Consider the following 25172-nt stretch of genomic DNA (forward strand, 5'->3'; position numbering starts at 1 on the left):
TTGTTTAGATGAGGTGTCTTGCACTCATCTAAGGGTGCTTACTGGTGGTTTGGTGATGCTGGGTCTTATATTCAAGTGATTCCTTTGTGTGAGTTCTCAATATTTGATACTCCCTAGGGTTAGTTCGAGGTGCCAGGACTTCTTGAACACACTGACTGGCTGGAAGGAAAGCCTTTATGATGGCAACTGAGCTAGCTTCCTGGTCTGCCCACCAAGTCCATCTGGAATGGTGCTCCTGGTGGCTCAGTCATGGGCTCTTCTGCCTCTGGATCAGTCTTCAAGCTCAGAGGATGCTTACTGGAGTCGAAGATCCTCAGTTGATCATAAAATGATATAACTCAGGCACAGCCAGATGAAAGGGAAGCTGAGGAAAAGGCCCGGGGAATGGAAACAGGATTTCCATGACTTCTTCAGGTGCACCTGTCCCCGCCCCCACCTCCCAGTAAAATTTTGTAGGAGTGATTTTTCATTTCTGCTTCTAGCTGGCACCTCCAATTCCCTCATTTCTCATCCCACTCTGACTTTCTCAGAATGAATGTTTCTTGGATTGGAGTCACACTACAGTTCTGGGGACTGGCTTGTTGTGGATTGTAGTTTTCCTCTATTTCTTTCTTTTTTCCTCTCCTGACACTCTGTCTTCCTCATCTGGCATGCAGTGGAATAGGCACCCAAGTGTAATGCATGCTAACATTCTTGTGGGTGCTAACCCCCACAGAAGCAGTGTATATGATCTGGGAGACAGAGGATGATATAGGAGGGCCTGCTTGACTCAAGTAGATCTGTTACTGAGCTTACAGTGGATTAGAGCAATGGCACCCCACTCCAATACTCTTGCCTGGGAAATCCCATGGATGGAGGAGCCTGGTAGGCTTTAGTCCATGGGGTCTCGAAGAGTCGGACACAACTGAGCGACTTCCCTTTCACTTTTCACTTTCATGCATTGGAGAAGGAAATGGCAACCCACTCCAGTGTTCTTGCCTGGAGAATCCCAGGAACGGGGGAGCCTGGTGGGCTTCCGTCTATGGGGTCGCACAGAGTCGGACACGACTGAAGCGACTTAGCAGCATCAGAGCAGTGTTACGGTGCACAGTTTATGGTGGATTCCAGCAGTGTCCCAAACTGGCTGGATGGGTTTCCATAAATGTTACAGTGATCCATTGTGAAAAGTATATGCCCTACAAAGATGTCTTGTCCACAAAGCCTAGGGCACTGCTCTTAGGGACTACCCCTTCTGGGTCTTTATATAACTTCTCGGCCACTGATTAGCAAGGATCAATGAAAAGTGATGGTACCTGCCACAGGCAAAAATTTTGGAGGAAAAGTTTCTATACACATTGCTGGTGGAAATGAGAAATCAAAGTCACAGAAAAAAAAAACACCAGAAAATAGCATTTATGTTCAATATTTATTGTAATATTATTTATAATGGCCAAGACCTATAAATCAAGTGAATTCCCATTTGGAGCACAAAGGGTGAATTATAAATTGTGATATAGTCATATAAGTCTGTAAATACAGTGTATATATTTATTTATGATTATATAGTGAGAAAATCATGCTGGTATCCACAAAGAAGGACAGCATGTACAAGTAATATACCATTTACTTAAAACTATGTTTATACACATAAAGAGAGATATTAAGAGATGATGACCAGAATATTAATCATGTTTATAAGGTGGTGGGATTCCAGGTAATTTTTATTTCTTATACTTTTCTGAACTATTTGAATTTATAATAGTGAACATGTATTAATTAAAAAAAAAAACACTCAGAAATAAACTGAAGCTGTTTTCATTGTGAAAAAGCTGAGGGGTAGAGGAAGGAACGGAGAAGGCAATGGCAACCCCACTCCAGTACTCTTGCCTGGAAAATCCCATGGACGGAGGAGCCTGGTAGGCTGCAGTCCTTGGGGTCACTAAGAGTCGGACACGACTGAGCGACTTTCCTTTCACTTTTCACTTTCATTCATTGGGGAAGGAAATGGCAACCCACTCCAATATTCTTGCCTGGAGAATCCCAGGGACAGAGGAGCCTAGTGGGCTGCTGTCTATGGGGTCGCACAGAGTCGGACACAACTGAAGCGACTTAGCAGCAGCAGCAGCAGAGGAAAGAAATGCCAGACTTGTGAAGAGTGGCCAGACTCTTCTGGTTTTTCCCAAGGCACATGATTCAAGAGCTTAAGACAGGAGTGGTGATGTCTTTTATGACCTAACCTTGGGAGTCTCACTGTCATTTTGCTGTATCCCATTATTTACCTATTCAGTTGTAGGAGAAGCCTACAGAGGGCTGTAGGCCAGAGGGATCTCTGGCCATCTTGGAAGCTGATTACCATAGGGAGCCTGAAGGTATTGCTTTTTCCAGCAGTCTTAACAGTTAGCAAAAATAGCTTTTCTCTGCATAAGACTTAAATAGTCTTGTGTGGAAGCAAAGAGGTATAGATGACTTTTCCAGGTTCCTTCCATTCATGTGAGTATATAAAGTCAATTTAGTGTTGTGGATTACCTTCTTATTCCTGCTAAAGAATTATAGAGTTTCTAATTGGAAAAATGACAATTTAAAAGTGTAGAAACTTCCCTGGCAGTCCAGTGGTTAAGAGTCTGCGCTCCCAGTGCAGGCGGCATGGGTTTGATCCCTAGTAGAGGAACTAAGATCCTGCATGCTATGCGGTGAGGTAAAAAAAAATTAAATAAATAAATGTAGCATGTCACTGTTTCCCTGAACATTGTATATATGCTCACTTTTATTTCCTTACTTGGGGTAATATTAAATTTTGTTGGCTAATACTTATTAGCCAATGTTCTGCCTTCATCCATGGTGTTTGCATGCTTAAACGTTTATAAGAAAAATGTTAGGAGCAAGACTAATAGAAAGTGGGGCTTATTGAAAGTGAACAGATTTTATATTTTATCTTATTTTCTTCAATCACATTGAATTGGTGACACTGACTGCACTCTGAAAGCCAGTAATTTACTAACCCAGAAAGTGGAAAATCAATGTCTCACAAGATAAAAAATTCTTCCCCCTGCCTTTTGTTTTAGAGTGGGAAAATAAGAGGTCACATCTCTTCATTGATTTTAGTACTTTAAACAAGGTAGTGGTATTTCACGCTGATTTTATTTTGAACCAGCACAAAAATTACATGGTAAATAACTCAGTATTATTCAAATCAACTAATATTAGAGGAAAAAACAGGAATTGGAAGCTAGCTGATTATTCATGAAATGCTAAAATGTTAGAATTCTCCTTCTCTGTTTATCTGTACCACTGTGATTACCATAATCATGAATCCTGGATTCTTAGAACATGATACAAAGAAAAGAATCCTTTTGCCGGTTTTCAGCAATGAGACTAATGAAGATTCAGGAAGAGAAGGCCTGCTGCTGCTGCTAAGTCGCTTCAGTCGTGTCCGACTCTGTGTGACCCCAGAGACGGCAGCCTACCAGGCTCCCCCGTCCCTGGGATTCTCCAGGCAAGAACACTGGAGTAGGTTACCATTTCCTTCTCCAATGCATGAAAGTGAAAAGTGAAAGGGAAGTCGCTCAGTCGTGTCCAACTCTTCGAGACCCCATGGACTGCAGCCTACCAGTCTCCTCCATCCATGGGATTTTCCAGGCAAGAGTACTGGAGTGGGGTGCCATCGCCTTCTCTGAAGAAAAGGCCTAGGTTGCTTTAAATAGTTACTGGGAAACGCACATATAAAAACAGGACTTGGCATGGAGATAAATAGAATTGAAATTGTTCTCATTATTTTGCTCTCAGTTTTTGTCCTCTTCTCTTTCTCCATCCTGACACTACTTGAAGGAGACAAAAGAGGAAAAAAGACAAAGAGAAGTGTTAAGAATATGCTTTCTGAAAGGTTTTATTCCTGCATATTCATTAGAAGTATTTCCCAAAATCATATTACACCTGCACTGCACCTAAATACATCTTGTTCGTTCAGTTCTTGTCTCACAAGGAGTGGTATCCAAGTTCAGAGTCCAGATTGAGGCTGTCTCAACTATTAAGTTCCTTCCTTGTTACCCACATGCCACTTCCCCGCTTCCTACAGAGCTCTTGATTCCTGGTATTTTATCTGACAGTTTATCCCATTTTCTCACGTTGGTTGGCCTTGATGGGCTGTGTGCTGTAACTCACCTTTTCATTATCTCTTGTGTATGTTCTATTCTCCACCTTCCTCTGACTTTCAGATCCATCACTTCCTTCCAGAACCTTCCCTGCCTTGACCATGTTTCTCTGGCCCTGGACTGGATCTGGCTGCCTCCACCTTTTGTACCATCTGCTGCTCTGGCTCTCCCAGTCCCAGCTCCTCACTCTACAAACACCGCTCTGCTGCTGGCCTCCTCATTTCCTGAAGGAACTGGAGAAAGTGATGAAGGAGAGTCTACTCTAGAACAAATGGAACCTCCTCAGCAGTGAGGAAGTGGTCTGAAATCTGTTATGAGAATTTTAGAATGTCATTTCTTGCTCCTCATCTTCCACGCTTTCCCCTTCTCCTGCTTCTCCTTCCAAACTTAGCTAAAGAAAAAAGGATGGAATTTTCAACTCTGCATTAGTGTCATAGTCAGATTGTGCCAGTTCATGAGGAGTAAGAGACTCATTTCCAGAATCTCACTCCTGTAGTTCTTATTAGTCATGCTGTGTCCCCATGGACTAAAGCAGTATTGGGCTCACTTTCCTTTCTTAGCCCTCTAATTATTTTACTCTTGTGTCCTTTGGAAATATTTCCAACATAATTTTCCCTTTCAGATCGCACAATTGTAGTTACTGGAAGAGAGGGAGTAGGAGAATAGAATGCATGAATATTCTGTGTATATATGCTAGACTAATTACAGTATTGCGTGATGTATCCTTGAATGCATCTCCCTCAAACTGCTCTGACACTGTGTGCTGGTTTTGGGGAGATAGTAAGCATTCAGCTTGTTGATTAAAGGCAGTTGCCATCAATAGATGTACCTACAAAGCTGAGTACACAGAAAAAAATTCTGATAGAGACATATAGAACTTCAAGCTTTTATTCATTCATTTATCTGGGTATTTATCTAGGTATAAAACCATTGTTGGTGCTCATGAGGGTCAATAAAATTTCCAGATAAGGTTCCTCTCAGGCTTCATAATCTTACATCGTTTTATTGGAGAAATAATCCCTCTAGGCTAATGTTTCCTAAGGCCCACTTGACTTCTCATTCCAGGACATCTGACTCTAGGTGAGTGATCACAACATCGTGGTTATCCGAGTCATGAAGATCCTTTTTGTATAGTTCTTCTGTGTATTCTTACCATCTCTTCTTAATATCTTTGCTTCTTTTAGGTCCATACCATTTCTGTCCTTTATTGTGCCCATCTTTGCATGAAATGTTCCCTTGGTATCTCTAATTTTCTTGAAGAGATCTCTAGTCTCTCCCATTCTATAGTTTTCCTCTATTTCTTTCCATTGATCACTGAGGAAGAATTTCTTATCTCTCCTTGCTATTCTTTGGAGTTCTGCATTCAAATGGGTATATCTTTCCTTTTTTCCTTTGCCTTTTGCTTCTCTTCTTTTCTCAACTATTTGTAAGGCCTCGTCAGGACCATTTTGCCTTTTTGCATTTCTTTTTCTTGGAGACGGTCTTGATCCCTATCTCCTATACAATGTCACAAACCTCTGTCCATAGTTCCTCAGGCACTCTGTCTATCAGATCTAATCCCTTGAATCTATTTCTCACTTCCACTGTATAATCACGAGGGATTTGATTTAGGTCATACCTGAATGATCTAGTGGTTTTCCCTACTTTCTTCAATTTAAGTCTGAATTTGGCAATAAGGAGTTAATGATCTGGGCCACAGTCAGATCCTGGTCTTGTTTTTGCTGACTGTATAGAGCTTCTAGGAAGCATCACTACAAACAAAGCTATTGGAGGTGATGGAATTCCAGTTGAGCTATTTCAAATCCTAAACGATGATGCTGTAAAAGTGCTGCACTCAATATGCCAGCAAATCTGGAAAACTCAGCAGTGGCCACAGAACTGGAAAAGGTCAGTTTTCATTCCAATCCCAAACAAAGGCAATGCCAAAGAATATTCAAACTATTGCACAATTGCACTCATCTCACACTCTAGCAAAGTAATGCTCAAAATTCTCCAAGCCAGGCTTCAACAGTACATGAACCATGAACTTCCAGATATTCAAGCTGGATTTAGAAAAGGCAGAGGAACCAGTGATCAAATTGCCAACATCCCCTGGATCATAGAAAAAGCAAGAGAGTTCCAGAAAAACATCTAATTCTAATGGACATCTAATGGACATGAGTTTGTGTAAACTCTGGAAGTTGGTGATGTACAGGGAAGCCTGGCGTGCTGCAGTCCATGGGGTCGCAAAGAGTCAGACATGACTGAGGGACTGTACTGAACTGAACTGAAGAGCCTTTTCATTCAAAGCAATTATTTAAAATTCACCATGAATTTTAATAAACTAATTTCATAGCTTCTTCCTGCTAATCCAATTTCTGCTTAATTTGAACCTTCTGTATAATTTTAGAACAACTTCTGAAATCAAATTAATGATAATTAAAGTAACAGTTTTCTCATGCTAATAATGAGCAGTTTAAAGAGTTGGGCAGATATCAGAGAGTTTAATCACAAGTTATAGCAAATTGACACTTCATTACTGAGGGAGAGGCTCAAACTTTTAGACTCAGAAGAAGAACAAATTGTATTGAAAACCATCAGGTACAGAGCTCTGGCTACAAGCTTGTTTCTACCACATTCTTGCTGCAGCCATAATTCTTAAAAATATCAGTAGCTACTTATCAGCTTGCCAGTGCTGGGAAAATTTACCCATGTATGTTAAATGGAGAAATATTTTAAAAATCAGAATAAATTAGAATCCTTTTTGTGAACTATTTAAGCTTTCCTTTGGAAGTGTGAACTTTGTAACTCAGTTTTAATGTTTGTGTTTCCAGGTCCACAGAGCTGAACAGTGTCTTTTTTTTTTTTTCAACTTTCCAGGTACCATTTGCCTTCTTTATTCTGAGGAATTCTTTATTTCTATCTTGTCTTACCGTCGCTCTCTCTCACTCTTTCTAATGAAAAAGAGGTCCCTTTGAGGGTTTTGCTTGGGCAGCAGGTTAAAGGGTTCAGAGAAAAACATGGATTTGCCCTTTAGATATCTAGGCTAATTTCATTCTATCATGATGCTGCAGCTTTGAATAGTAATTCTGGGAGCAGCCAGGGGTCTTAAAGGGTTATATGATGTTAAGAAGTTTGCATCCCTCCCCTCATCACACCCTGCATTCTTTTAAAACTAACTCATTGCAAAAATCAGTTTCATAATGAAACTACATCTGAATCATACCTAAATAAAATGTAGCAATGCCCTTAGATATTCAGAGACACCTTTAGTTCAGTTCAGTTCAGTTCAGTCGCTCAGTTGTGTCCGACTCTTTGCAACCCCATGAATTGCAGCACGCCAGGCCTCCCTGTCCATCGCCAACTCCCAGAGTTCACTCAGACTCACGTCCATCGAGTCAGTGATGCCATCCAGCCATCTCATCCTCTGTCGTCCCCTTCTCCTCCTGCCCCCAATCCCTCCCAGCATCAGAGTCTTTTCCAATGAGTCAACTCTTTGCATGAGGTGGCCAAAGTACTGGAGTTTCAGCTTTAGCATCATTCCTTCCAAAGAAATCCCAGGGCTGATCTCCTTCAGAATGGACTGGTTGGATCTCCTTGCAGTCTAAGGGACTCTCAAGAGTCTTCTCCAACACCACAGTTCAAAAGTATCAATTCTTCGGCGCTCAGCCTTCTTCACAGTCCAACTCTCACATCCATACATGACCACTGGAAAAACCATGGCCTTGACTAGATGGACCTTTGTTGGCAAAGTAATGTCTCTGCTTTTCAAATGCTATCTAGGTTGGTCATAACTTTTCTTCCAAGGAGTAAGCGTCTTACTTTCTAATAAAGTGGTAAGAAACTGAATACAATTGACCCTTGAACAACATGGGTTTGAACTGCATGGGCCCACTTAAATGTGGGTATTTTTTTTTTTTTTAATTCATTTTTTTAAACTTTACAATATTGTGGGTATTTTTCAATGGTAATTATTAGAGTGCTACATAATCTGCAGTTGGTTGAATCCACGGATGTGGAGGAACTGTGGGTGTGGAGGGCTGACTATAAGTTAACATGCAGGTCAACCTCTGCCTTATCAACTGTAGTTTTTTTTTTTCCCAAATAATTTTGAATAAAATTTTTTCAAAATTTAAATTCTGATTAAAATTCTTAATTGCTCAACCTGTGTGTCTAAATGCACAAGAGTAGTGTCCACTTAATTGGGAAGATGGTAGGTAATTACTGTTTTTAAAAGTTTTTAAGCAAATAATGAAGTATAGTTATAACCATTGTTTTATTACTTGCACCATTATTATTGGCCAGATAGCATTTAAAAAACTTTCCCCATAATGATACAAATACTCTCTTGATGGTTTTCCACTGTTTACATAGTTGAATTGAAAGCATGATGAGGAAGTCATCATTATGTTGAGATTTTTCATTTATGAAACCATGTCAAGATCATTGATTCTGTTTTCAGTTTCCTTGACTCCTTATGATTTTTAATTCATTGTGGGGCTTTATTAAGATATATCATGTCTGTGTGCTCCTGCAAGATTTCTGTAGGCTGTTTGAAATGTCTTATAATAGACTTGATGGATTCTAGGAGCAGGACTGCATCTGGAGAAGAGATGTCCTTGATCTGAGACCTGTCATTTGTGATTCAAATGGAGGCTGGACAGCCTAGGAGGGAGCAGGTCTTGCAGTGGCCCCTGCCCTCCCTGCCAGGGAAACAAGGCCTTAGTGAAGTCACTGAATCCAGAAGACAGTAAAGAGGAGAGACAGGCTGTGTGTGTCCCACACACCTGAGAACAGAACTCAGCAGTTGTCACAAATACCCAAACACGTAGTCCCAGGAAGTATTGTGAACCCACGAGATGTCTGCTGTGATTTTACCAGCACCATCCAAGGATTTTTTTTCCTTGGTGGACCCTAGTGTTCCGTTTGAAATCTGCAGGCCAGTCTGTCCTATCTTGTCTCCCATTTCTGATTGCTTATTAGTCCCTCCAGGGTGCTGTCCTCTTGTATTGTCTCTGTATACCGCTCCAGGTTTCTTTTCCTCTGGCCCAGCCTCTCTTTCTCTCTCTGTCAGACCTTTCTTGGGAACCGCTGTGCAACTAAGGAGATATGTGTGACATATCTCCTTACATAGCACCTTATTAGGCATAAGAAGCTGTTCTAAGTGCTATATGTGTGTTACTTGTATGGGCTCATTTAATCCTTGTAATGGCTCTGAGACATAGGCATTGTTATCATGTCCACTTTACAGACAGTGAAATTGAGGCACAGGGAAGTTAACTTACCCGTGATCACATAGTAAATGGTAGAACTGGGATGTGAATACGAGAGGAAGCCTTCAGGGTTTGTGTTCTTAAAGTATCCTGCATCTCCCTAGGGAAAAATTTCCCCACACATTAAACTTTTCTCAGAATGGTCCTTCAACTGCCTTTTCTTTGATTTGTACATGAAAGTGCGACAACGTACTAACGTGTGCTTGGCTAGCCACTTGAAACGTTTCCATGACCAGGTCTATAGCCTGCCCCAGAAAAGCAGCCCCCATGTACTATGAGCTCATAGCTGAACATTAAAAACCATGTGAGGAAAACCATAAAAAGAGAGCCAAGATAGCAAACAAATGGCAAAGTGAACATGTTGAGAACTGAAAACAATAGAATAATCTAAAAGAAAATTATAAGCACTTTAAAAGCATGGTTATAGATTAAAGAAGGAACAGAGCCATAGGAAGATGACTAGACACTAGAAATAAAGAGTAGGCAGTTTGCAGTAGACCCAAATATAAATTTCAAAAAGTTTAATGCCCAATAAGCTACAAGAAAGATAGTATTACTACTTCTAGATGAATTGAGAATTAATAAAATGGAAGGAAAACCTGAGAAATAGCTTTCAGTTTGCAGAACACAATAAATGGATGGAAAGTAGAGAACATGAAAGAGAGGTTAAGAGACTAGAATGAAGTTTAATGTAAGTCTGTTAAGAATTTCAGAAGAAGATAATAGGGAGAAAAAGGGTAGGGCAAAAATTCAAAGAGAGAATTCAAAAAATTCAAAAATTCAAATTTTCATGGATGAAAATTTTCTAGAAGTAAGGAAAACATGAATCCTAGGATTGAGGAAGCATGCAAAATTCCAAATATTTCAGTGAGACTACAGAATTTTTATGAGCATGTGGGAAAAACAATGCTCTCATATGCCTTTTGTGGAGGGTCATTTTGCAGTGTGTGTGTATATATATGTATGTATGTGTATACATATATATATATAATGTGTAAATTCTTGGACCCAGAAACTGTTTCTAGAAATTTATCTTCAGTAATTAATCAGTCGAATTCCTCCAAATTTAAATATATAAGGATGTTGAACTCAACATTGTATACTAGAGATGTATTGAAAGCAGCTTTAAAAAGCTCATCAATATGCAATAGACAAAATACACTAGTGTATAACCACAGAAGCATTGTTGCTTTTATGGAGTTGTTAAAATGATGATATCCATCTATTTTTATTTATTGTCATAGAAAGATGGTTGATATGGAAAAAGATCTAAAAAACCATGTGAATAGTTGGTCCAATTGGCATAATAAAAATATCTGTATATCTAAACAGGAGTTTAGAAAGATAAATACTTTAAAGTTTACAGATAGTTATCACTGCATTGATAATTTTTACTTTCTTTTTTTGTCATTTTACGCATTGTCTGATATCAAGTTACACTTTGTAAAGGGAAATCATAGAGTAATAGCAGTCCCAGGGAGAGTAGATTTAAACCAATGCCATCATGTTCTACCTCTCATTTCCCTTTTGGTTGTGTGTGTTATGAGTGTGTACTAACTGGTAATGTGCCCACAACCCTGACACTGAATGTTGTCATGGACTCCAGCATTAGAAAATATAATGTGAATGTGTAGGGAGAAAGAATGGATACAGAAACTTGAATCATCTCTAAAAGGGATTGGGTGATTTAAAACACAAGATGTCTAAAATAAAAAGTATCTCAAGGTTGAATACTCTGTTTAAAATATATACTGAATTATCCCTTGGTGTACCTTGTAAAGCTAAGAAGAATCTGAAGTGCTCATGAGATTAAATGATGAAATATGTAATTTTCTTGCTTTGTTGTGTGTATGTATTTGTGTGCATATACGTGTGTGTGTGTACTCATGTGCACACACACACACTTTTTTATAAAATGTGTGGCCGATCAAACTTGAATATGGGTGCCCCTCACCTGATACTTTCTTCTAATTCAGGTTCTTGGAGCCAAATGCATCAGTTTTTAAGTGAGGAGAGAGAGAAGTAGTTTAGAGAAGGAACAAAACATAGAGGCTTAGCTGTAGTTCTTAATAGGAAAAGGGGTTAGGCTTCAGATGCCACCTAGAGTTTTGTAAATAAGTGAAGATAAAATGTGACTACAGCCATCTCAGATTTTTCAATAGTAACTCGATGAAAACAAGTTTTCTCATTCATAAGTGTAGACATACTAAGATGTGTGATTAAAAAAACAATAAAAAGTGTGCCCTTCATAATTGGGAGAGAGAAAGATAAGAGAGTTAGAATATGAAGGAAATGATATCTGAGATTAGTTTCAGTTAAGTTGCAATTTTTAAGTAAACAATTTACTGTGTACATGAGAGACGTTTACACACACCCTCTCCTCTCCTTTGCAATGAATTTTCTTGTTACATAAAATATTTTATTCAGCGTAGCCTCAGTTCAGTTCAGTCACTCAGGCATGTCCGACTCTTTGCGACCCCGTAGACTGCAGTATGCTAGGCTTCCCTGTCCATCACCAATTCCCAGAGCTTGCTCAAACTCATGTCCATTGAGTCAGTGATGCCATCCAACCATCTCATCATCTGTTGTCCCCTTCTCTTCCTGCCTTCAGTCTTTCCCGGCATCAGGGGCTTTTTCAAAAAGTCAATTCTTTGCATCAGGTGGCCAAAGTATTGGAATTTCAGCTTTAGCATCAGTCCTTCCAGTGAATATTCAGGACTGATTTCCTTTAGGATGAACTGGTTGGATCTCCTTACAGTCCAAGGGACTCTCAAGAGTCTTCTCCAACACCACAGTTCAAAAGCATCAATTCTTTGGCTTTCAGCTTTCTTTATGGTCCAACTCTCACATCCATACATGACTACTGGAAAAACCATAGCTTTGACTAGACAGACGTTTGCTAGCAAAGTAATGTTTCTGCTTTTATTTATTTATTTATTTTTAAAAATTTTTATTTTATTTTTAAACTTTACAATGTTGTATTAGTTTTGCCAAATATCGAAATGAATCCACCACAGGTATACATGTGTTCCCCATCCTGAACCCTCCTCCCTCCTCACTCCCCATACCCTCCCTCTGGGTCGTCCCAGTGCACCAGCCCCAAGCATCCAGTATCATGCATCGAACCTGGACTGGCGACTCGTGTCATACATGATATTATACATGTTTCAATGCCATTCTCCCAAATCTCCCCACCCTCTCCCTCTCCCACAGAGTCCATAAGACTGTTCCATACATCAGTGTCTCTTTTGCTGTCTCGTACACAGGGTTAGTGTTACCATCTTTCTAAATTCCATATATATGCGTTAGTATACTGTATTGGTGTTTTTCTTTCTGGCTTACTTCACTCTGTATAATAGGTTCCAGTTTCATCCACCTCAGTAGAACTGATTCAAATGTATTCTTTTTAATGGCTGAGTAATACTCCACTGTGTATATGTACCACTGCTTTCTTATCCATTCATCTGCTGATGGACATCTAGGTTGCTTCCATGTCCTGGCTATTATAAACAGTGCTGTGATGAACATTGGGGTACACGTGTCTCTTTCCCTTCTGGTTTCCTCAGTGTGTATGCCCAGCAGTGGGATTGCTGGATCATAAGGCAGTTCTATTTCCAGTTTTTTAAGGAATCTCCACACTGTTCTCCATAGTGGCTGTACTAGTTTGCATTCCCACCAACAGTGTAAGAGGGTTCGCTTTTCTCCACACCCTCTCCAGCATTTATTGCTTGTAGACTTTTGGATCGCAGCCATTCTGACTGGCGTGAAATGGTACCTCATAGTGGTTTTGATTTGCATTTCTCTGATAATGAGTGATGTTGAGCATCTTTTCTTGTGTTTGTTAGCCATCTGTATGTCTTCTTTGGAGAAATGTCTATTTAGTTCTTTGGCCCATTTTTTGATTGGGTCATTTATTTTTCTGGAGTTGAGCTGTAGTAGTTGCTTGTATATTTTTGAGATTAGTTGTTTGTCAGTTGCTTCATTGGCTATTATTTTCTCCCATTCTGAAGGCTGTCTTTTCACCTTGCTAATAGTTTCCTTTGTTGTGCAGAAGCTTTTAAGTTTAAATATGTTGTCTAGGTTGGTCATATCTTTTCTTCCAAGGAGTAAGCGTCTTATAATTTCATGGCTGTAGTCACCATCTGCAGTGATTTTGGAGCCCAAGAAAATGAAGTCTCTCACTGTTTCCATTGTTTCCCCATCTATTGGCCATGAAGTGATGGGACCAGCTGCCATGATCTTAGTTTTCTGAATGTTGAGTTTTAAGCCAACTTTTTCAATCTCCTCTTTCACTTTCATCAAGAGGATCTTTAGTTCTTCTTTGCTTTCTGCCATAAGGGTGGTGTCATCTGCATATCTGAGCTTATTGATATTTCTCCCAGCAATCTTGATTTCAGCTTGTGCTTCAGCCAGCCCAGTGTTTCTCATGATGTACTCTGCATATAAGTTAAATAAGCAGGGTGACAATATACAGCCTTGATGTACTCCTTTCCCAATTTGGGACCAGTCCATAGTTCCATGTCCCATTCTAACAGTTGCTTCTTGACCTGCATACAGATTTCTCAGGAGGCAGGTAAGGTGGTCTGGTATTCCCATCTCTTTCAGAATTTTCCATAGTTTGTTGTGATCCACACAGTCAAAGGCTTTGGTGTAGTTAATAAAGCAGAAGTAGATGTTTTTCTGGAACTCTCTGGCTTTTTCTATGGTCCAATGGATGTTGGCAATTTGACCTCTGGTTCCTTTGCCTTTTCTAAATCCAGCTTGAACATCTATCTGGAAGTTCACGGTTCACATATTGCTGAAGCCTGGCTTGGAGAATTTTGAGCATTACTTTACTAGCGTGTGAGATGAGTGCAATTGTGCGGTAGTTTGAGTATTCTTTGGCATTGCCTTTCTTTGGGATTGGAATGAAAACTGACCTTTTCCTATGAAAAGGCTTTCCAGCGTAATCTACAAAGTGACAAAGATTAATAGTGATAGAGAAAAAGAGAATGCTAAGGGTCTTCATTTATGTCTTTATAGAAAGTCCCCCAGTGGACTGGAGACAGCCTCAGTATTAACAACTGATGATATTGTGACACTCTCTTCATGGCAGATTTCTTTAAGTGGGCAGTTTTGTTATTAGATGGTTACCAGATTTTAAGTCCTATCTGTAAAACTTAAGTGAGGAAAGATGCTTCAGCAAGATCCTATTCTGTGTTTCAGTGGGAAAAGGCCAGGAAAAAAAATTCCCCATGTAGATGAAGCTTCAAATACATCATTATTGCTCAGCTTATAACCTTGGTGACAGGAGAGCTTGATGGGCCTGAGGTAATGGTATTAGTATAAACGGCTCTTGTATTGAACACATGTGTATATATTCCCACTGCAAATTTAATCTCACTGAGGCAGCAAACTTATGTAAGCAAAGTTTGTTAGAGAATTTCCTGGAAGCAGCTGGCCTACTTACCTAGAGACAGTGCCTTTTTTTTTTTTCCTGGAAAATAAGAAGTAGCTGTAGAATATTGTGTTTGAAGAGAGACTCTTGACAGAAAGTTATGTCAACATCTGAGGCACTGAGGCAGCTCCTGGGGTGACTTTGGCTGCAGCCCTGAACTCTGCTACCCCCTCCCCTGGCACCATGGCTCTCCATCTGTGTGAGGCTGAGCTGCCAGCTCAGTTCATTAGAAGGCATTCTCTGTGCCCGTACTCAAGAGGCAGCAGTATTCTTGGGTCATGACTGATCGGCCATGTGGACCAGGGTCTCTCACCAGGTGAAAGCCTCCCTAGTAGAATAGGCTGCTGGTATTCCTGAGCATTTGGGCCCTGTGAGACCCTGGGGATAAGGGCTAGACATGGCAGTTAGTTCTGAAACTTCAGTCTGGGGCCAGCTTGTTACAAATGCAAGTTTCCAATTCTATACCTGTAACTGTGAGTCAGGATGTCTGATACAGTAATCCTGATGCATAGTAAGGTCTGGGAACTACTGACTTAGAACAGCCTCTTGTGATATTCCAAATACAAAAGGGTTATTTTATTGCAGGGACTTTCAGTTGTTATTTGTCCTTTTGCAAATTCATTCATCTAAATACTTGTTGAGTACCTATTCTGTGCTAGGTACTGAACTAGGCAGTGGAATTATAATAGTAAACAAGATTGACATTTTTTTTGTCCTCATGAAATGAAGGGAAAATGAATAAACAGATGAATAATTATGAAAGCTAAGAAGGCCACAGTATTATAACAGAGTATAGTGGAGGAAGGAACAGTGAATGTTTAAAATAAAAATATGGTTAGAGAAGGCCTCTCTGAGGAGGCAGCAATTATACTAAGACCTGGATTAAAAGGAATCAGTCAGACATACAAGAACCTTTCTGGGCAGTATAAAAGCTTGTACCCAGGTACTTAGACCGAGTCAGCCTCGATGTGCTTCAAAGACAGAAAAAAAGAGCAGTGTGACTGTGCCCAGCAAGCCAGGGGCAGCATGGTGTGAGATTAGGCAGGTTGGTCCCAGATTGTGTAGGCTCTGGAGGACAGTAGATAGGCAGAACAGACTGCGAGGGAATGGAGAATCCAACATTTAGTGGCAAACAGGAGCTGGAATTAGGAGGAGAGGCCTAGTCTGGGGTGTGAATGGGAGGGTCAGTGTTTCAAAAGCAAGCCATCTCAATGGATAATTTAACCTAGTAAGAGGCTGCAGAAAGAAGATGGGAAAGGGCCTGGTGAAGACTAGGAGCCTCTAGGACCTGGGAGAGGTGGGAGAGATGGGAGGTGGGAGAAACACCAGGAGACTGTGGGCCTGTGGAAGCCACAGGAGGAGAACGCTTAGAGAGAGGCAAGTGTGTTATAGATGCTAAAGATCTAGAACAGTGCAGGCCTCTTCAGTGACCACCAGCTGCATGTGGCTATGGAGCACTTGCAATGTGACTAATGTGAACTGAAATATGTTTAAGTGTAAAATAAAATGTACACCATGCACACCTAAAATGAATATAATGTTATGTATTAATTATATTTCAATTTAAAAATGCATGCCAAATTTCAAAGATCTGGTACAAAAATAAGAATGGAAATATTTCATTAGTACTTTTTAAAGTAGTAATGACATGTTGAAATGATATTGTTTAGCATAGATTGGGGTCAATAAAATATGCTACTAGAATTTCACCTGCTTTTTAATTTTAAAAAATATGGCTAATAGAAAATTGTAAGCCACATGTGTGTCTTTTGTCCTGTTTCTGTGGCAGAGTTTGGTAACTGGAGGTCATTTGCAAGCTTTAACAGAGTAGACTGGCTGAGATTTAGTAATACCTAGCCAATTGTTTATACTCAGGTGAGACAGGATCATCATGATAATACTTATTATGCCTGAAATTAAATAACAAAACTCACTACTAAAAATTCTTCTAGACTTTTTGATATGTATGAAAGTGATTTAATAATTTCACATAAATTGATAATATAATATGGCCTTTAAGTTCTTTGAAATGAACTCTCAAATGTGGTTTTCAATCTTTTTTTTTTTAACCTGCATTTTCCTTCTTTCCTTTCTGTCTTCTTTCTTTTTATCTAAATATTCTTTTGTTCTTATTTTTGCCTATCTGGCCAGGAAACTTCATGGTGTTATGGTCGACTTGCCGCACAACCGTGTTCAAATCTGTCACCAACAGGTTCATTAAAAACCTGGCCTGCTCGGGGATTTGTGCCAGCCTGGTCTGCGTGCCCTTCGACATCATCCTCAGCACCAGTCCTCACTGTTGCTGGTGGATCTACACCATGCTCTTCTGCAGGGTCGTCAAGTTTTTGCACAAAGTCTTCTGCTCTGTGACTATCCTCAGCTTCCCTGCCATTGCCTTGGACAGGTAAGATTAGGTAGCCAGCGGCGTAACTTTTTTTAAGTACTGAAAAATTAGCATTGTGAAGCAAATAGTGAATAGCTGATGTTCCAAATATTGCTTGTGGAGAATCAATTGCTGAAACAGATGCCTCAGCAAAGCCAGCAGCCCCGGAAAACGGGGCTGTTGAGAAAAGATGTGGTGTTGAGGAGGCTACATCATGAGGATGCCAGGGCAGAGCTGGGGCATGATATAGTTTCAGTCTGGTTGGAATTGGCCATATTTGCTTTGCAATTTGCAGTAGATTGCTCATCAGATTGCTAACTCTGCAATTAGGGCCTTTTGATGATGGATGAAAACATTTCTGGAAGAACAAGAGAACAAACAATTCAGTAGTTATTTAACAAGTGATTAGACAGTCCAGTTGGACCTGGCCAGATAGCACCAGAAATTCCTTTGGAGGATTTATTTCCAAGGTTTTATACTGTGATGGTGATTGCTTTCTCTTCCCATCACTTTTTAATGGATGTCATTTGAAATAAATCTTACATCCTAGTTTTGCTATCATACATAATTTGATCAGATTTATCATAGTGAAGTTTAAAGATCTCAGTAATCAACTTCCTGCCTTTTTTTTGTTGTTGCTAGCACTTCATGAATACAGTTGAGATAATAATACATTTTAGAGAACAGAATTAAATAAGCACACAATAATTAAAAAATATTTTGTGTCCACAAGAATTTTTGATTTCAAGATTTACAAAAAGGAGAAGTTGCTGATGCAAAATGTGCTGATTCTTCTGACTTTATATCCTGTGATAAATTTAACTATGTTTTAGGTGAATTTAGAATTTTAATACTCTTTGTCTATTTAAAACATGCTTAAACCTTAATGACCTATTGAGGGTATAGACTGCAAAATCCATCTCTGGAGTGACTTCACCCTATCTGACTTGGAACCCAGATTTCATTAGCTGGCCAGTGTCAGCTGCATGACAGGACACAAAGTCATACAAAGCCTTCTGCATACTGGCAGAAATCATTGACTTTGTACTTAAAAGAGGGATCTTGGAGCCAGAAGTCTGATTTTAAGCCTTACCTGTGCTGTTTCCTTGCTGGTGGCTTTGGGCAAACCTCTCTGAGCCTCAGTTTCCTCAAGGGTAAAAAGAACTAAATGAACTATTTGAGGCCCGTGTTTAGATAGGCTGCACCGATATATATATATATATTTTTTTTTTCCCTAGTTTTCTCTTCTGTTTTGCACATTCTTTCTCAGATAAATTGTCTGCAGTCCTTTTACCACTAGAGAGCTGCAGCTCTTTGACAGTTTCTCCTTAGAAACTCACCATCCACAGGAGCAGACGAGGCAGGTGACAAAACCAAGTGACACGGACCAGTTTGGAGTTGTGTGTCTGCCTTCTTTTACATGGGGGTCCGTCTCTGGGGTCGCATAGAGTCGGACACGGCTGAAGCGACTTAGCGGCAGCAGCAGCATCACTCAATAGGCCCTTTACTACAGCACTGTATAAATTTAGGGTATATGGCATAATGGATTTTCTTACACATATTGTGAAATGGCTCACTAGAAATTTAGCCAGAGACTTCTCTGGCAGTCAAGTGGTTAAGACTTTACCTTCCAATGCAGGGGGTGTGGGTTCTGATCCCTAATCAGGGAGCTAAGATCCCACATGCCTCATGGTTGAAAAGTCAAAACATAAAACAGAGGTGATACTGTAACAAATTCAATAAAGACTTTAAAAATGGTCCACATAAAAAAAATTCTAAAAAAATGAGATAACATCCATCATCTCATATAGAAACATGTCATTTACCTTATGATGAGAACTGTTACAATCTACTCTTTTATCTTTTAAAAATAGTTTTATTTATTTTTGGCTATGTTGGGTCTTCATTGCTGTGCAGGCTTTTCTCCAGCTGCAGAGAGCAGAGACTACTCTCCAGGTGCAGTGTGTGGGCTTCTCACGGCTGTGGCTTCTCTTGTTGCAGTTCCTGGTCTCCAGAGCATAGGCTCAATAGTTGTGGCACACACGCTTGGTTGCTCCACGGCATGTGGGATCTTTCCGGATCAGGGATTGAACCCATGCCTTCTGCACTGGCAGGCAGATTTTTACCACTGAGCAACGAGGGAAGCCCCTTGACCTACTCTTTTAGCAACTTACTTCATTCCTTTTTATTGCTGAATAATTTTCCATTGGATGCATATACCACAGTTTATTTATCTGTTTACTAGTTAAGGGACATTTGGGTTGTTGCCAATTTTTGGATCTTTTGAATAATGCTGCTATGAATCCTGAAGGTTTTTTAAGAATAGGATGCAACAAGAGTGGAAACATTCAGGACAGATTGCTGTTTCACCTAGAACAGTGAAATAATCTCTGTGGGTTATTTTTGAGCCTCTGGTTTTAGGCAAGAAAATACATAAATAATAAGAAATCCGTATTATCTTTCCAGCAGAAAATCTACTATATTTTTGCCATCATTTTAAAGTTTTTTTCCAGTGTATCTTTTACTTTATTTTTTAATTGAAGTATAGTTGATTTACAATGTTTCAGGTGTATAACAAAGTGATTCAGTTATATATATATATATATATATATAAAATCTTGCCAGATTCTTTTCCATTATAGGTTATTACAAGATATTGAATATAGTTCCCTGTGCTGTATAGTAGGTCTTTATTTGTACTGTTTATCTATTTTATATATAGTATTGTGCATCTATTGATGGGTTCCCTGGGTGGTGCTAGTAGTAAAGAACCTGCCTGCCAATGCAGGGGACATAAGAGACTTGGGTTTGATCCCTGGGTCAGGAAGATCCCCTGAAATGGCAACCAACTCTAATATTCTTGCCTGGAGAATCCCATGGACAGAGGAGCCTGGCAGGCTACAGTCCATAGGGTAGCAAAATATTAGACATGACTGAAACGGCTTAGCACATCTGTTAATATCAAATTCCTATTTTTAAAAAAAGTTAGGCAAGTTCCTTTAGTATAAAAGCAAGGTTGGTAGATCCCTATTTTATTGTTTAGTGATTACTCAAAAGCACAAGTGTGGTGTACATGAAGACAAAGGGAGAACTGTCCTTTCTCTCACTTCTTTCTCAGATATTTGTTTCATGGCACCAAGTCAGCAAGTTAATTGGGAGGCCACGTGCACTTCTGCATCATCCTCTAGACATGTACACTCCAACAAAATGATGTATAGTGAACCTGTGCACTCGTGGTGCATCTATTTCCCGACATATAATGGAATCAGAAATGATGGGAAACTGGGGTTCGTTACATGTCTTTTAGCAAATGGGAATCAGAGATAGTGGACATATATTCATATGTGGGTATGGGACCATCATATTGGATTTGTTAAATGATGAATAGAAAAGTTTATCTATATTCAGAGAGAAAAAATTGAGAGTGTGCATAACTTACACGTTTCTTTCTCTTTTTTTCCCCTCCCAGAAAGCGATCTAGAATACCTTTTACCGTGCTCCACCCACCTCTGGTCTTCCATGGTCATGTGTGTTTGCATCGTCTCTCCCCCAGCTTGTCCCCTGACAGACTCCACCACAGCACCACTTTCTCTTGACATTTTCCCAGGTGCTCCCCTTCCCCTGCCTCCTCTATGCATGCCTCCAGTAGAGCCATCTTCTCCTCAGTTATAATTGTTTGCTTACATGCCATTTCTTCCCCATGTAGTTTAGAAACATTCTCGTGTATCCTTTCATCTTTGCAGCCCAGTGCCAGGCACAATATGTAGCACACGGATGGTGCTCAGAAATCCTTGTGACGGGAAAGCACACGTGCTCAGGTGGCCCGTGAGGGAATACATGTTAACAGGGTTGGAAGGTCGACTCCAGCATTAGCTCACTGCGCAGACGTGGGGTGAGCTAAGGGTGAAGAAGCTTGCTGTATCTCTGAGGCTACTGACTGCCCATTCAAGACAGATGTGATTCTAGGGGTTTAACAAATTACTCAAAAAAAAACAAACAAACAAACCAACCAAACAAACAAATTACTCAGTTTCCCCAAGTCATAGGTGATATTGAAATAAGGTGCTTTGGGAATTCTGATTCGGTGGTTGTAGAATAATCAAGTCAAGCTTGAAGGAAAAAAATCTCTGATTTTAACAAAGATATAACTGTGCAGGTGTTTTAAACCTACTGATTGCTCTTAGGGATCCTGAGCGATTATCATGTAAAAAATGGCTACTGAGCCCACAAAATTTTTTCAGTGGAATTGATTTTGAAGGACTTTGTCAAAGTCTATCCCTCACACTGGGTTTTTCTGCCCCAGCAGCTGTAAATGCTAATGATACCCATGCATATATACTGCAGCATGAGTTTGCTTTGGATTTGTGTGCAAATTTCTCTCTCTCCATGGCTTTGAAAATTGCCCTTAAGCTCCTCTAGCCCATGTAAAATTATTTACAAATAACCCTTTACCCTTAAATTGAAAAAGAGTGTCTTCACAGCAGATGGAGATATCCTTTATATCGAGGGCACTCTTTGGGATTTAGTGCTGGTGGCAATAATTATAAAGCTAACAATGAATTGCATGGCAAAGTCCTCAAAACTTAGGGTCTAGCTTCCAAATTCCCCTAGTGATCTCCTCTGTCTTAGGCAGAATGAAAGAACTCGACCCTTTCTTTCCTCTCTCCTACTTTTAGTAATATAAACTCCCCTAATTTAAAGTGTATCTTCTTCTGTGAAATGAATTTTGCTTGTGCATTTGGCAGGTACTACTCAGTCCTCTATCCACTGGAGAGAAAAATATCTGACGCCAAGTCCCGAGAACTAGTGATATACATCTGGGCCCATGCAGTGGTGGCCAGTGTCCCTGTGTTTGCAGTGACCAATGTGGCCGACATCTACGCCATGTCAACCTGCACGGAAGTCTGGAGCAACTCTTTGGGCCACCTGGTTTACGTTCTGGTCTACAACATCACCACAGTCATCGTGCCTGTGGCTGTGGTGTTCTTCTTTTTAATACTGATACGCCGGGCCCTGAGTGCCAGCCAGAAGAAGAAGGTCATCATAGCAGCACTGCGGACCCCACAGAACACCATCTCTATCCCCTATGCCTCCCAGCGGGAGGCTGAGCTGCATGCCATGCTGCTGTCCATGGTGATGGTCTTCATCTTATGCAGCGTGCCCTATGCCACACTGGTCATCTACCAGACAGTGCTTAATGTCCCCAACACTTCCATCTTCTTGCTGCTTACGGCCATTTGGCTGCCCAAAGTGTCTCTGCTGGCGAACCCTGTGCTTTTTCTTACTGTGAACAAATCTGTCCGCAAGTGCTTGGTAGGGACCTTGGTCCAACTGCACCACCGCTACAGCCGCCGAAACGTGGTGGGCACAGGGAGTGGGATGGCTGATGCCAGCCTGGAGCCCAGCATGCGCTCAGGCAGCCAACTCCTGGAGATGTTCCACATTGGGCAGCAGCAGATCTTCAAGCCCACGGAGGATGAGGAAGAGAGCGAAGCCAAGTACCCAGGCTCAGGGGCTCTCCAGGCCAAGGAGCTACTTCCCACCTGCCTGGAGGCAGAGCTGCGACCACAGTTTGCAACTCCCACACCACCCCCAGGCACCGTGGACTCTATCTCCCAGGTAGCACCAGCAGTGTCTGTGGAATCTGAGACATTTCCCGACAAGTATTCCCTGCAGTTTGGCTTTGGGCCTTTTGAGTTGCCTCCCCAGTGGCTCTCAGAGACCCGAAACAGCAAGAAGAGGCTGCTTCCTCCCTTGGGTAACACCCCAGAAGAGCTGATCCAGACAAAGATGCCCAAGGTAGGCAGGGTAGAGCGGAAGATGAGCAGAAACAATAAAGTGAGCATCTTCCCAAAGGTGGATTCCTAGCATGGCTTGTGAATGCTTGGAAGCCACAGGCCTTTCCTGATCTTCTTTCACTGGGCCTGTGATTTGTATGATCTCATTGCAACTCAGCATGGGTTGACTCCTCCACTGTGGGCCAAGTGCTTATGAATGAGAGGGAAATCTATATATAAAATTGAATGTCCTCTTTATTGAGGATGTGTATATTTATCTATCTATATATATATGTTTATCTCAGTGATCCAAGTCCTTAGTAAAGTCCATGTTCCTCACTGTGGAAACGAAAGCTGGGTAGTGGGGAATGGGTCTTAGGTGGGAACTTCGTGTGCATTTTCTGAGGATATCTCAGTTTTGGGACCCTGCAGAGAGTACACAAAGAGGAGAGTGTCTATGGAGTGCCAAAGGGAGCAAGGACTCTAGGAGAAGCCCAAGATAATCATGGAGCCATGTGACCATACAGAAAATGCCTATTAGATTGATTTTAAAATGTGAAAGAAGTGGAGAAGAAAGACTGAGAAATACCCACACTCTGTTAGTCTTTAATCTTCCCAGATGATCTCATGAGAAAGATCCTATGCAGCAATCAGCAGGGGTAAAGGATATTGAAAATGATGGCCTTGTGCCAACTTCTGGAATTAAAAATCATTTCAAAAGGCAAAGTTAGTATACATGGGGGCCTCTGGAAATGTCAAGCTAAAAATACTTGATTAGGAGAGGTGATTCTGCCCAAAAGAGTGGGAATAGTTTGGTTCTCTTTCAAGGAAGACTCCAGACCCCAGGTGTTGCCAGTTTTATTTTCAGTCTGTATGACTCCCTTCATTTTGGGCATAAAGAAGGAACAAAACAGAAGGAATTCATCATCGTAAAATGCCAAGGCAACACCTAGCCCAGGTAAGCTCTTGGCTTCCTGTTTCCCAACGAAGTTATAGCAGGAACCAGACAGGATAGGAGAGGGGGGACAATGTCCTCAACTGACCAGTGGCCTGGGGGCTCTCACAAGTGATTCGAGACCACTGAATTCAAAGTACAGGTGACATTTCACTCTTAATGAGAGCAAATCAAGCACCAGCTCTGCTCTTTTCTGATGGGTGTTTTGTTCTTGTTCATTGTACCTAAAGGGGCCAATCCAGTGCCTTGAGCAAGCTTGAAGGGAGGGGGCATACTCAGTGGCAAGCAGCGCATCCCAAAGGCAGTGGTCCTCGCAGATCTCCCTGAACCGCACTGGCTCTTGTCCCTTGGAGGAAGGTCAGACTGTGTGCAGGGATTTCTTTTCCTGTCCTTTCCTGGGCGTGCTGTCTTGTGATTCCTGACTGTGAGCCCAAAGCCCCTTCTCCCCAGGAGGGAGCGCCTTCCTCTTTGTGTTTGTCTCTTCTGTACATCGTGTGCTCACAGTGGAAGCAGGGGCCTGCCTGCCACCCGCTCTCTCAGGGCCCTGCATGCCCTCTGTAACTCCTCACGTCCTGATGCTTCACCTTGTGGCCCTTCAAGCTTATCTTTCAGACATTCACAACTGTAACAGCTTTCATCAAGAAGGAACATAATCTGTCAGAAAATTGTGTCCACTTGAGAAGAATCTGTCAAATGTAGCCACATTGATGTTCTGATAATGTATATGTACAACTTAATAAGTTCTGGTGAGCCAGAATTTGGTAGATATTTCTTATATATGTTTGAAGTGGTTGGTTGACATCTAACAGATCGTGGCCAGGTGTATTTCTATACTCTTTGAAGAATTATGTTTTAATAAAAAAATAAAAAAACAGTTTCTAAACTCAAAAAAAGTTGTATGAGTGATTTTTTCCCCCTTTCAAGTGGTGTACTATCTGAACCTCTCTCTTTCTGCATGATCTCAAGTGAAAGGTATTTATTTTCTTCCCAAAATGTAGATACAGCATTCTAGTAGCATTTTTGTATGGTGTTGCAACTTGAAAAATGAATTCCCAAAGAAGAAAGTGCAGTGTTTGAATAATGTCCCCAACCTGGTTTCCAAATAGAATTGGTGGGTGGACTACTTAAACCTGTAGGTGGAGCTACACTGGGAAGAGTATAGTGCAGCTGTCATTACCCCCTATGGTTGAGACCATGGCCTTGAAGTCTGATGGTCAGTACTTGAATCCTGACTCTACCAT

The 25172-nt window shown here is 40.8% G+C and overlaps 1 protein-coding gene across 3 annotated transcripts in view; it reads left to right on the forward strand.

The window, feature by feature from the left end:
• Positions 1-24811, forward strand: part of GPR176 (G protein-coupled receptor 176) — a 123094-nt gene extending 98283 nt beyond the window's left edge. For all 3 annotated transcript variants that reach the window (XM_005888931.2, XM_070378247.1, XM_070378248.1), the window contains 2 exons: positions 16968-17220; positions 21945-24811. In XM_005888931.2, the coding sequence (XP_005888993.1) occupies positions 16968-17220; positions 21945-23067 (1376 nt within the window). In that variant the 3' untranslated portion in view covers positions 23068-24811. The remainder of the gene's footprint in view (positions 1-16967; positions 17221-21944) is intronic.
• The last annotated feature ends 361 nt before the right edge of the window (positions 24812-25172 follow it).

This window comes from Bos mutus, chromosome 10 (assembly GCF_027580195.1).
Source record: "Bos mutus isolate GX-2022 chromosome 10, NWIPB_WYAK_1.1, whole genome shotgun sequence".
Lineage (NCBI taxonomy): Eukaryota > Metazoa > Chordata > Mammalia > Artiodactyla > Bovidae > Bos > Bos mutus.